Here is a 13,078-nt window from a genome sequence, read left to right on the forward strand (position 1 = left end):
CGGGTTGTGCAGTTTTGCCCTAACGACTTTCTTGCTTTCTCTCATCAATCTAGGAACATTAAATGTGACAGATACCTCAATTATGATATCAGTTTGTTTTGGTTATGGAGGGCTGATGCAAATTCTTGCTGGAATGTGGGAAATGGCAGTTGGAAATACGTTCGGTGCGACTGTTTTTTCGTCTTACGGTGCATTTTGGGTTTCTTTCGGCATCCTTTTGACTCCTGGTGGCTTTCATATTGTAGAGAGCATGGTCAAAGCAGATGGAAAAACGGGATTACTCAATGCACAAGCGCTGTTTTTTGCTGGTTGGTTTGTTTTCACATCTATGATGCTCTTTTTAACCCTTAAATCAACCATTGCATTCTTCCTCTTATTTTTCTGTCTGGATTTCACTTTCCTGTTTTGCATGGTGGCACACATATTCAACGATGGCTCTTTACCTCATACTGGACTCCTGCGGGCGGGCGGGGCGTTTGGTATAGTTACTGCTTTTCTTTCTTGGTACAATGCATTTGCTGGTCTTGCAGACGACTCTAACTCATTCTTCATTGTACCTGCGGTGTATTTCCCCTGGACCGCAAAGACACAAACAAAAGAGCCGGAGCACGACCATATTGCTTAGTCTACAGCATTCCCGCCCTGTGTGCGCATCTCTGAGGTCTTGAACGGCTACAGTTAATTTTTGGCGCTTCAACGGAATTTAAGTCGAGTTCTTCTCTAATAGGTTGCGCTACATCATGATCTACCATTGATGGTACAACTCTTTCCATTTATCATGTGTATCCACCGCACACATAGTGCCAACAACGAAAGATGTCTGCATTCAAGCGAACACCCGGCTGTCCGGACATATAACAGTTCAGTTTCGTTTAGTCAATATACTCGATAACAATTCGCTTCGGGATACTTCAAAGCAACAGAGGGCCACTTCACGTATAATTGCGCGAATTAAGCGAGACCAAATTCTTATTTTTCCCTTTTTGTCCGTTCGCACGAATGATGGGATATTGTTCCTGTATCTTCATGCACGACACACATTTAGCGTGTGCGCTTGCAATCTGTTGGTCATCCAGCCAATCGCGTTTTTATGTTTTTGTAAAAGCACTTGCTCCGCGATACTGTACCCAACAAACTCAGTAATTGGCTTTCGTCGACTATCAATATAATATACACGAGCTATGAACAGACTGTTTCTCACCCATCCCCTCTACTTTGGGCCAAGCTAAGATGGCGGACGAAAACGTCACGGATCAAAAGTTCATGAACGATTTAGGGCATATTATTGATGTTCACAACCAATATGAAGATCAATACAAAGCGACTGTACAAAAGATCACATCTCGAATGTCCAAGAAGGAGCGAAATACCGCAGTTGATGCTGCGTCTTATGGATATGGACCCCTTGCATTTTTGAGATTTCCTCAAGGGACGGGTCATCTTGCCTTTGGTGGTGAGATGCAACCCGGTATGTTCAGAAGCATTCATGACCGAAAAATTGCGAACCCCGCGCCGCTTGGCTTTTGTGGCTTTGCTCTTTCCACTTTTGTGCTATCTCTTATTAACGTTGGTACTTTAAATCTTAAGAATCTCTCCATCCTGGTATGTCTTGGATTTGTCTACGGAGGGTTGATTCAAATTCTTTCGGGTATGTGGGAAATGGCGATTGGAAACACTTTCGGTGCCACAACATTCACGTCATATGGGGCATTCTGGATATCGTATGCGCTTCTCATCATGCCCTCGAAGAGTCTTAATATTATGGAAGCAATCAAAGTAGCCGAAGGTGGTTACGGTGAATTGCAAACCGTTGGGCTGTATTACATGGGCTGGTTTGTGTTCACCACATTGATGACCATGTTGACTCTCAAGTCAACGATCGCAATGTTTCTCTTGTTTTTCTCGTTGGATTTATGTTATCTGTTTTCTGGCGTTTCGTACTTGTATAACGATGGAAACGAACCTCAAGCGGCACTTTTAAGAGTCTCGGGCGCGTTCGGTTTAGTGGCTTCCTTTTCAGCCTGGTACAACGCTTTCTCAGGTGTTGCTGACAACACCAACTCCTTATTTGTTCTTCCTGCCCTCCACTTTCCTTGGACAAGTGGTTCCAGTATTAAGAAGCTTGACGAAAGCCACATCGCATAAATGTAAAATATAATTCAATTCCACTACAGTTAAAGTCGAGCAGCATTTTTTGCCCAAGTCATTAGAAAATCCCATACAACGCATACACTTAGAACGTTACAATTTATTTGGGGATAGGATACCATTACCCTAACTTTCATGGCCACAAGGTATGAAAAGGATATAATTAAGAAGATATATGCTATTTGTGAGACAAGAGTTGAAAGGTTTCATTCAAGAAATTTTGCAATTTGGTGGTGCCAAATGCGAATCATCGTCGTTTTTGCTTAGTTCACGTGGCAGAGATGCAATCCCTCCAGCTTGAACTTGTGGTAGTGAAATACAAAATATTGACACGGTAGATTACTATGAAATCTTGAGCGCTCATTTAAACGCACTCAATGTCATTTGGGTCCGACATCAGGGACTATTGCTGGGATAGATTTGTCGCTTCGTAGAATGTGATTGAACAGACCTATATCACCATTATAATATTTCGCAGCCTCGCAGCAAGATGAAATCGCTCTGTTCAGTCAAGAGTGTAAATTTCTTCAATTCAGTCGAGTCTTCCGAATATTAGGTTTCTCAGACATACAAAGCTGAAGCGAGATAAAGTTACATCAGCGTATAGTTCAGTAACTAAGAAAGTCTTGGAGTTAGAAGTCGTTTATGCGCCACTACAAATTATTAAATACAAAAAAACCTTAAACCGAATCGTAACACTGTTCACTTTGATTTTGTTTGACCCTGATTTTTTCATGGAAAGTGAACCATTCTTGTCCAGCATGAGCTGCAAGTTGAAGTGATTGTTGGCGATGAGGTGACTTCTGTCATTTCACAGGTTTATAATGGAAAAGTGAGCAGAGTCTTTTTTCTTTGATGAAGGTTCCAAGGCGACGTGATGTACATTCGATTGTACCTGTCTGCATATGAAATACGGTGTCAATTGTCCCTAGGGTTCTTTCCTTGCCATCAAAGAACATATCGAATGTGATTAGCACCAAACTCGGCGTGACGCCAAGGGTTGATTTCCTTCGTGTGGAAACCCTTACCGACAAGCTTGGGCCATTCTACTAGCTTGAAATGACGTCTATTTTTCCCAACTTCGGTAATGTAACTAAAGGGCGGATAACCGCCTCTGGTATGCTCCTGCCACCATCCATGGGGATTGTAGCTATCTGTGCCACTGCCGCACTGATTGCCTTAGGTGCCATTTGGGGCACATTGGCGCGGCTGGGTTTGGTAGCACTCAATTCATATGATGGACAAAGCGTAGCCCCCCTGATCTGGGCACAAGCTGTCGGATGCTTGGTGTTTGGGTATGCATCCCACAAACGTTCAAAAGCGGCCATTGAAGCGTGGTACGCCCCCGCCTTTCCAATGCTGACCGTCGGATTTGCCGGGTCTTGTACTTCATTTTCCACTTGGGCACTTGATGTGTTCCAAGCATTCTCTAATGGTCAGCATTATCACCGCGTCGGGCTCTACAGTGTCATGGACGCCCTAGCGCAGACAGGTTTGACTATTGGGATGGGTATCGCGGGATTGTGGGCTGGGCGCGCATTGGCTGACGCCTATCCACTAGATGCATTACCTGCTTTGCCTATGAAACGATTGAATCCTGCCATTTCGCATGCATGCGCAATTGCAATTGGTTCTCTCTCCTGGATTGGATCCGCCATCCTCTGTGGCTTGCATTCACCATTCCGACACGTCACATTCGCACTTGTTCTCTGTCCTCCCGGAGCCTGGATCCGCTGGCAGCTGTCACGCTTCAACCCTGCCCGAAAAGTTGACGACAGAGTGTTGGTGCGTCAGTGGATGCAGTGGCCTTTGGGCACGTTAGCTGCGAACATCCTAACAGCCATCATCTTGGTCAACGATTTACTCATATTTAGTCAGTATGGATGTCTAAAGTTTTTTTGCATTCTTCGCTCAGGTGTGCTGCTAATTTGCGTGGATTTTTGCAAATATTAGGACCAGGGTCTAGTTTCCCATACTTGTCGCTTCTACCATTGGTGACATGTCCTTTTATGTTTATGTGCGACACGCATTTAGCGTATGCGCACGCGCTCGGATAGAGACCGACCAATCACACGAACTGCATTTGTTCTAATCAATTTTAGTGGCCCGAGATCCTACGCCTAATCAACTTAGTCTTTGAATTTCGTATCTTTTATTTGGACCCTAGGTGTGAGAAGGCAGCGTGCCCTTATTGAGGCCGTGACACTCGAACATCAACGTACGATATTCACTGAACGACTGAGGACGGATCATTGACATGAAGAACCGATTTGAAAGTCAGCGAAAAAATAATGAAAAAAAGAAAAAGTCCAGCGCATCTAAGAAGAAACAAAGTACCAAAAATGATGCCTCGTCTGATAAGTATGGGCCTCTTGCCCATTTGGATTTCCCTAAGGGAAAGGGCCATCATGCTTTCGGCGGTGAGATGCAACCTGGTATGTTCGGAAGTGTCAAGGACCGAAAGGTCGCGAACCCAGCGCCGCTGGGTCTTTGCGGCGTTGCTTTTTCTACATTTATTGTCTCTCTCATTAATGTTGGCACTTTAGATCTAAAGAACTTCTCAGTATTGGTGTGTATTGGATTTGTGTACGGGGGGCTCATCCCAATTCTTGCTGGTATGTGGGAGATGGCAATTGGAAATACTTTTGGTGCTACAACCTTCACGTCGTACGGGGCATACTGGATATCATATGCACTTCTCGTCATGCCCTCGCAAAGTCTCAATATTATGGAGGCAATAAAAAAGGCTGAGGGTGGGCATGGTGAATTGCAGACCATTGGCCTATATTTCATGGGCTGGTTTATATTCACCACATTGATGATGATGCTAACTCTCAAGTCAACAGTTGCAATGTTTCTCATGTTCTTTTCTTTGGATTTAAGTTTCTTTTTTTCTGGCGTTTCGCACCTGTATAACGATGGAATCAGCCCTCATATTCCGCTATTGAGACTTGCAGGTGCATTTGGTCTAGTTTCTTCCTTTTCAGCCTGGTACAATGCTCTCTCAGGCGTTGCTGACAACACCAATTCGTTCTTTGTTGTTCCTGCTCTCCGCTTCCCATGGACAAGTGGTTACCGTCAAAAAAAGCTCGACAAGAGTCAAAACGCGTAAATTTAACTTGAATTACTCAGTAAGAAATTTATTGAGATGGCCGCCGTGGGACATCACAGACAGTAAATACTTTAAACCTCGCGGTATTATCGGTGCAGGGTCGAGAAGCGTCGTTTTTTATCATCATGTATGTGCAAAGTGAATAGCATGCACATTGAAAAAATCGATCTTTGTCAGCCGTGGACATGAAACAAGTCACCTGTAATGTTTTCATATGAGCTCTTGCTATTTCTTTTGTGGCAAGCGAATTGTCGTTGATATTGATAGTTATATCTGCGATAATGGCAGTTTTTCCAGCTTGAACTTCAAGTAATTTTGCTTATTAGGGTGAGGTAGGGTTATAATATTCTAGAAGTACAGTGTATCATCATGGCACCTGATCGCAACCTGTTGCAGGAATCAGTATGGCATTGACAAAGTCATACATGTACAAAACGCCGTCGTTATTATGATGTTCTACAAATAAACAGTAGCTCGGTGCAATGGTGCCAGATCTAGTGCTGATGCATCAGCGTAGTGCTCCATGCGACGGCCTACTTACTCACAGTGGTCTCTGGCGACCCTTATGTGCTCTTTCTCGAGCATTAAATAAGACTGTCCATGTTTTGCTTAGGCAAAGTTTTTATTGAACGAGTAAATTGGCCTTTTTTTGATGACTGGTGTTCGGCCCTATCAATTCAATTTTGTGAGTGTCAAGACTGATTCATTTTGGCACTCACATGACTCGAAGTGCCATGAAACTACGCGCTGCACTCCCACACATTCCTGTTCGATAGCACGCCTCGATGGCGCGAGTGTACTCCAACTGATTATGCTATGTCCATACCTGAAAGTCACACGTGTTTCCAATGAAATAAAACTTTCACCGGGCCAATATGCTATAGTCTAGGCAAATGAAATCGGACTCATTCTGGCATCGCATCCACAAATCAGTACAATGACATGCTAGAAAACTAAAACGTTACACTGTATACTTTAAACTCGTTCGACCCTGATTCTTTCATAGACACAGCACCATTCTTTTCCAGCGTGAGCTGCAAGTTGGAATGAGTATTGGTGATAAGGTGCCCTTTGCCGTTCCCTAAGTCCACGATCGAAAAGTGAGCAGCGTCTTTCTTCTTCGATGAAAGGTCCAAAGACGACGTGATGTACATTCGATTGTGCTTATCTGCGTTGGAAATAAGGAAGGAATTGTCCTTGGGGTTTTTTCCTTGCCACCACAGAACGAACCGCGTGTCCTCAGCATCATGGTCCTTATTCGCATCTGCGGAGCCGACTTTCTTTTGGTCCTTATGGCTGAGCGCCTTGCCGTTGGCTTCAAACGTGAGAAAATGACCCTCGCTTAGATTTCCACGTACTGGCTTGTAGCCAGTCTCTACACGAAGGCTTTGTGCCTCCGAATTGTTGTACGGCACTGTTGGCTGCACGTTGGTGCGGAACTTGAGTGCACATACATCAGCTCCATTGTATTCATGAGTGATTGGATCTTTCGATGCTTCAGGCACGTTACCCAGATCAAGAACACTTGAATCATGATAAGAAAAATCGAACATATTCACCAAGTTGCTAAACTGGGCGCGACGCCAAGGGTTGATTTCCTTCGTGTGGAAACCCTTACCGACAGCCTTGGACCATTCTTCCAGGAATAGAATCTGACTTTCATGCGCGGCATGCTCTGTGAACACACCACCGTTCCGTGTCCATGGCGAGACAGCATAAAATGGTACGCGGAAACCTGGACCTGTAGGGACCTTGCCTTTCGACTTATCGTACGGGTCAGTAATCCATTCACCCTTGGCATCTTTAGGTGGAAGGGGACCCACAACATGATCGGCTAGACCACCTGTCTCATCGTATGAGTAAAAGAGCACAGTAGAGTTCCAGTCTTTGCCATTCATGACTGCATTCGCGACCTTTGCTTGGATGTAAGCGCCATCCTTGGGCGTGTAAGGTGGATGTTCAGACAACTGCATAGGTCCCACAAGGTACGACACCTCAGGCAACGTCCCCTTCTTAGCATCCTCAACAAACCTGTCAATTCCAATGAAAGAAACAGAACGCTTGGCAAATTCAGTCTTATTCTTAGCTGCCTCCTTGTACTGCGTGAAGGCAACGAGTGTGTTGTCACCGAAATTGTCGAAGTCCTGATAAAATTGGAACGTGATATTCTTTTCGTACAAGTACTCAGGCACCGTTTTCCACTTGAGCGGTCGACATGAGAAAAAGTCCTTGTTGTCGGCTACAAGGCAACGAGGATCACCATTGTTGTCAATCACAGGGCCACCTACTTTGAGGCCGCCTCCACCAATCACACTGGTGTTGACATTGATGGACCCTGAGAAAAGTGAAATCCGGTTCGGATCTGTCGACGACATAATGGATTCGTAGTAGTGGTCAGCAATCGTGAAGTTGCCAGCAATCCCATAATGGATTGGAATGTCATCTCGACGGTAGTAACCCAAGCTGAAAGGGGTATTTGCCATCGCCCATCGGTCCATTTCACCCCCGTTCCAAGCATTGTGATTCTGTCGCCAATCATTTGTACCAGCCACCATGCACTGTGTACGTTCATGATAGTCACCTCCTTGGTACGGAATGTGCCAAGGCTTAAGCTCTGTAACATTCTTGGGTGGATAGTAGCTGGATGGCTGATCTGCGTCACCGTCCCACATGGAGCTATTCACAGGCTGATGAAATACATCCTTCCCAGTGTGTTTCGAGATGTGAACATTCGGATCTTGGAATCCGCGCACACCAGCCATCGTGCCGAAGTAGTGATCAAACGCGCGGTTCTCCTGCATGAAAATTACAATGTGCTTAATGTTCTTCAATTCATCGTGGACTGCGGTTGCGGGTGCCGCCCCAAAGCACAGAGCCGCAATAGAAAGAAAGAATTGAATGAAGCGAGCCATAAGATATTCAGGAGGAACCCCTTCCTTTACCTCACAATCTCATGCTACGTCCTGCTTATAATGCCAATGTGCTTCTAGCTTCGTTCTGTTAAATTGTACACACGTGCTTGACCCTGAATATCTTGAGCACAACGATTGGCGCTTGATTTCATTCGCTTACAAATTGACGCAGATCCAATATACACGTGCAACTTCGGTCCTCACGCATTTGGCCACTATAACACCAGAAAATAAACTCTTCAATATATTGAGGGCGGAGAGTTGTCAAAATACACAAAATTTCCTTAGGGGGATACGAAGTGAATACTGATTTATTCAGCTGAAACATCTTTGACAATCTTTTTGTTACTTGAACGATAAATAACTAAGGTAGGCTTTGGAAGATAGGAATTAGGCTAATTTATAAAGGGCTAATAGGCATACGCACACACACGCACACGTGCACACACATGCGCTTGTGCTCAAGTGCGTACGGACACAAGCATTCGAAATATTCATTGGAAGGTTCGCAAGACTAAGGCGTTGACGATTAAATAGTCACACTATAAATGTGGAATGTATTTTCTCCACCCAAATATACGGAACCATCCTGACCCAATTGCAATCGCTTGCCAGAGCTCAACTCCGTCACTGCGTATCCAGCGCCATTTCCAAGATCTTTCAACGAGAAAGTGGCGGCCTCATTTTCATTCTTCGAGAGCGATAGTGAATCCATTAAGTAGCGTTTGTCGGTGGTTGAGATCCAGAAACGGTTGTCTTTTGGCTCTGAGCCTTGCCAATGGACGATAAAGAGTTGATCCTTTCCATTATGCTCTTGTTTTGAAGAGCTAGACTTGAGCTTCGACTTTGAATGGCTCAGCGCATATCCATAGGCTTCAAATGTAAGGCGACGACCTTCCGTCACGTCACCACGTAGTCGTTTAAATCCTTTGGTTACTTCCATTGAATTGCTCGAATCTAATTTCTTGTAAGGCAGCTTCGGTTGCACATGCTTGAAAAACACGGCTTGACACACATCTGCGCCATTGTATTCGCCAGTGATAAGGTCCTTCGAAGGCGTGCGTACGTGTGGGACGGAAGGTACGTTTGTGTTTGAATCGCTGAAATCAAACGCCTTGACTAAATTACTTAGTTGGTTGCGACGCCATTGTGTGATTTCCTTCGATTTGAAAGGCTTGCCAATTGCCGCAGCCCATTGCTCCAAAAAGAGGATTTGACTTTCGTGCGAAGCGTGCTCAGTGAAAACGTGCCCGCCTCGAGTCCATGGTGATACAATGTAAAAGGGTACGCGGAAGCCAGGGCCAATAGGTGCCTTCCCGATAGATGCATCATACGGATCGTCGACCCATTCACTTTCGACGTTCTTCGGAGGGAGCGGAGCAACGATATGATCAGCCCAACCACCTGTCTCGTCGAACGAATATATTAAAACAGTGGAATCCCAATCTTTCCCTGTCATTACTGCATTTGCAATCTCTCCTTGCAACCATGCACCATCAATAGGCATATAAGGTGGATGTTCTGACAGTTCTGTAGGTCCAACAATGTATGATACCTCCGGCAGGTTGCCATTGCGAGCGTCCTCATAAAATTTCTCTAGACCGGGATGAGAAGTACCATGCTTAGCGAGTGACCCCTTCTTTTTCGCTGAAGTCTGGTACTGCGACCAAAATACCAGTGGATCATCACCGAAGTTGTCTTTATCCTGATAGACTTGCCACGAAATACCTGCTTCTTCAAAATATTCTGGCACAGTTTTCCAACGTAGAGGCATACAAGAGAAAACACCACCTGAGTCTGAATGTTGACATCCTGGACTTTCGCTATTGTCAAATGTTGGGCCTCCCATATGCTTGTTTGAACCATTGACACTACTGCCATGTGGCGGATTGATTGTCCCAGAAAACCAAGAGACACGGTTCGGATCCGTTGAGGACATGACTGATTCGTAATACATATCTCCAATCGTAAATGTATCAGCAAGCATGTACTGTACTGGGATTTCATCCTTCCGAACATATCCAATACTGTAGGGTGTGTTTGCAATAGCCCATTGATCCATTTCGCCTTTATTGTAGGCTTGATGATTCTGTCTCCAGTCATTGGTTCCAGCGACCATACATTGAGTGCGGTTCACCCAATCGCCACCTTGCCATGCCAAATAAAAAGGCTTTAGTTCGTTCACACCTTTGGGCGGGTAGTACCACAACGGCTGTAGGCTTCCACCGTTCCACATGGACTTACTCACAGGCTGATGAAACACGTCTTTCCCTGTATGTTTTGATATGTGAACATTGGGGTCTTGAAAACCACGTACACCTGGCATGGTTCCAAAATAATGATCAAATGCGCGGTTCTCTTGCATGAACAAGACGACGTGTTTAATTTTCTCTAGCCCATGTTTGTCACCATTGAAACTACGCGTTTGTTCGTTAGCGAGACAGGTTGCAGCCGTTGCAAGGCTTATTGCTATAGAAAGAAAAATTGCTAGCAACATGGTTGTAAACTTGCACAAATCTTGTGCGCCATGTCGACAGTGTTAAATTGAATTCGATCGCACACACGTGCGGAGTGCGGCATGTAATGGTACGAGGAAATTAAAGTGGAATGTTAACACCCATGCCTTTATCTGCCGCCAATCATATTGGCGATATAAAGCAGTCACGTCAAAATTTTGTCTAGCACTCGCTTGTAAGGTTTCTGTAAACATGAGCCGCGAGAGTCTGTGGTGGCTATTACAAAATTTCGAGTCGATATAAACGCATACGATGTGCATACAAGGAATCGTAGTTATTGCCTCGTCGAAAGCGACAAAGAGTGTGATTCTCACTGTCAAATCTACATCTTAAGCATGTTAACGAGTGACACTGTAAATCTTAAGGAAAGACGAGTCGCCAAATTCGGGGGAGCCATCTTTGCTGATGGTCACCTGCTTGCCTGCGTTGAGTTCCGTCACGTTGTATCCAGCACCATTGCCCACATCCCTGATAGAAAACACACCAGCGTCATTCTTGTTGTCACTAAGCGAGAGTTTCTTGGTGATGTAATCTCCTTTCTCAGTGGCAATGTGGAAGCGATTGTCCTTGGGCGCGCTGCCAAGCCAATGAAGTATGAAAAGCTGGTCACCACCGTCATGGTTCTTTTTCGTGGCGCTCGTGCCGAGTTTGCCGTTAGCGTGACTAAGGGCACGTCCATTGGCTTCAAATGCGAGTTTGCGACCCTCTGTCAAATCACCACGTACAGACTTATAGCCCTTGTTCACTTGCATGGAATTACTTGAGTCTTGCTTGCCGTAAGGAACAGGTGGGAACACCAATCCAGCATGTGAGATAAGGCACTTGATACCACCATTAAAGCGATGTGTCAAATGGTCTTGCGACGGCTTCCGGACACGAGGAATGTAAGGCACACTTGTGTCCTCTTTACTAAAGTCAAATGCGTTGACGAGATCACTCAATTGTTGACGGCGCCAAGTTGGAATTTCCTTTGATTGGAAACCCTTGCCATGAGCCTCTGCCCATTTTTCGAGGAACATCGTTTGGCTCTCGTGCGCAGCGTGCTCTGTGAAAACGTGTCCGCCACGAGTCCAAGGTGAGACAATGTAAAATGGCAGACGGTAACCAGGACCAATGGGTTGAATACCTTTGAAGTTCAAGAATGGATCAACCATCCACTCGCCCTTCTCAGACCTTGGTGGGTGCGGAGACATGACATGGTCCGCCCATCCACCTGTTTCATCATACGAATAGATCAAAGCTGTTGAATCCCAGTCCTTTCCATTCATAACAGCTTCAGCAACCTTTCGCTGGATCCATGCACCGTCTTTTGGCATAAACGGTGGGTGTTCTGAAAGGTTCTCGGGAGCCACAATATATGAAACTTCTGGGAGGTTGCCGTCACGGGCATCTTCGTAGAACTTCTTGAGTCCAACATAGGATGTACCGCGCTTTGCAAGCTCACCCTTGTGCTTGGATGATTCTTCGTATTGTGAGAAGAAAGCAAGTGGGTCATCACCGAAGTTGTCCTCATCTTGATACACCTGCCAGGAAATTCCAGCATCTTGGAGATATTCGGGAACCGTTTTCCAGCGAAGAGGCATACAAGAAAGCGGACCACCGTTCGCCGCAATTTGGCATCCATCTGAAGCGTGGTTGTTCAACACAGGACCACCCATATGCTTGTTAGAACCCTCCACAGTACTACCATGCTGGGGATTAATAGTGCTAGCAAAGAATGCAACACGGTTTGGATCGGTCGACGCGATAATCGACTCGTAGTACATATCACCGACGGTGAAAGAGTCGGCCAAGTTCCATTGAACCGGGATTTCATCTTCTTTGAAATAACCGAGACTGTAGACAGAGTTCCTAAGAGCCCAATGATCGTTCTCACCATTGTTCCATGCAGCATGATTGAAAACCCAGTCGTTTACACCAGCAAGCATGCACTGCGTTTTTTCATTCCAATCACCACCTTTCCAATTGAGATAAAAGGGCTGGAGTTCATGAACATCCTTCGGAGGAGCTGGAGACAAAATCGTTTTATCCACTGGTTGATGGAAGACAGACTGACCTGTGTTGTTTGATACCATGACATTTGGATCTTGGAAACCGCGAACACCGTGCATCGTACCGAAATAATGGTCAAACGCACGATTTTCTTGCATAAACAACACAATGTGCTTGATCTTTTTGAGATCCTTGCCAGGATTGCTCCATTTCTGTTCTCCCGATTCCGATGCGTGTGCTGATCCGGCCGACCCTAGCGCGACAGCAAACGCAACAGCAAGCGCACTTGCCCACGCCTGGTTGAAGAACATGACTTAGGACAAGCAAGGATATGAGACAATTAAGCTGTGGAATCCTAACGCTTTATTTATCAAACCATAGCTTCCATATTTCTCCAC

At 45.3% G+C, this 13,078-nt stretch overlaps 6 protein-coding genes across 6 annotated transcripts; 3 read left to right on the top strand and 3 right to left on the bottom strand.

The window, feature by feature from the left end:
• Positions 1 to 142: 142 nt before the first annotated feature.
• On the top strand, positions 143 to 625 carry MGL_3072 (uncharacterized protein; the record flags this gene model as incomplete). The annotated part of the gene is made up of 1 exon (XM_001729476.1): positions 143 to 625. The coding sequence occupies one exon, from the start codon at positions 143 to 145 to the stop codon at positions 623 to 625; it is 483 nt and encodes a 160-aa protein (XP_001729528.1).
• Positions 626 to 1,230: 605 nt separating this feature from the next.
• MGL_3073 (uncharacterized protein) lies at positions 1,231 to 2,145 on the top strand (the record flags this gene model as incomplete). Its single annotated transcript, XM_001729477.1, has 1 exon — positions 1,231 to 2,145. The coding sequence occupies one exon, from the start codon at positions 1,231 to 1,233 to the stop codon at positions 2,143 to 2,145; it is 915 nt and encodes a 304-aa protein (XP_001729529.1).
• A 2,260-nt stretch (positions 2,146 to 4,405) lies between these two features.
• MGL_3074 (uncharacterized protein) lies at positions 4,406 to 5,260 on the top strand (the record flags this gene model as incomplete). Its single annotated transcript, XM_001729478.1, has 1 exon — positions 4,406 to 5,260. The coding sequence occupies one exon, from the start codon at positions 4,406 to 4,408 to the stop codon at positions 5,258 to 5,260; it is 855 nt and encodes a 284-aa protein (XP_001729530.1).
• Positions 5,261 to 6,213: 953 nt separating this feature from the next.
• On the bottom strand, positions 6,214 to 8,172 carry MGL_3075 (putative phospholipase C; the record flags this gene model as incomplete). The annotated part of the gene is made up of 1 exon (XM_001729479.1): positions 6,214 to 8,172. The coding sequence occupies one exon, from the start codon at positions 8,170 to 8,172 to the stop codon at positions 6,214 to 6,216; it is 1,959 nt and encodes a 652-aa protein (XP_001729531.1).
• Positions 8,173 to 8,701: 529 nt separating this feature from the next.
• On the bottom strand, positions 8,702 to 10,669 carry MGL_3076 (putative phospholipase C; the record flags this gene model as incomplete). Its single annotated transcript, XM_001729480.1, has 1 exon — positions 8,702 to 10,669. One exon carries the CDS (start codon positions 10,667 to 10,669, stop codon positions 8,702 to 8,704), a length of 1,968 nt encoding a protein of 655 aa, XP_001729532.1.
• Positions 10,670 to 11,026: 357 nt separating this feature from the next.
• Positions 11,027 to 12,991, bottom strand: MGL_3077 (putative phospholipase C; the record flags this gene model as incomplete). Its single annotated transcript, XM_001729481.1, has 1 exon — positions 11,027 to 12,991. One exon carries the CDS (start codon positions 12,989 to 12,991, stop codon positions 11,027 to 11,029), a length of 1,965 nt encoding a protein of 654 aa, XP_001729533.1.
• Between the last annotated feature and the right edge of the window lie 87 nt (positions 12,992 to 13,078).

Source organism: Malassezia globosa, assembly GCF_000181695.2.
Source record: "Malassezia globosa CBS 7966 chromosome Unknown mgl_sf_8.1, whole genome shotgun sequence".
In the NCBI taxonomy this organism is placed as follows: Eukaryota; Fungi; Basidiomycota; class Malasseziomycetes; order Malasseziales; family Malasseziaceae; genus Malassezia; species Malassezia globosa.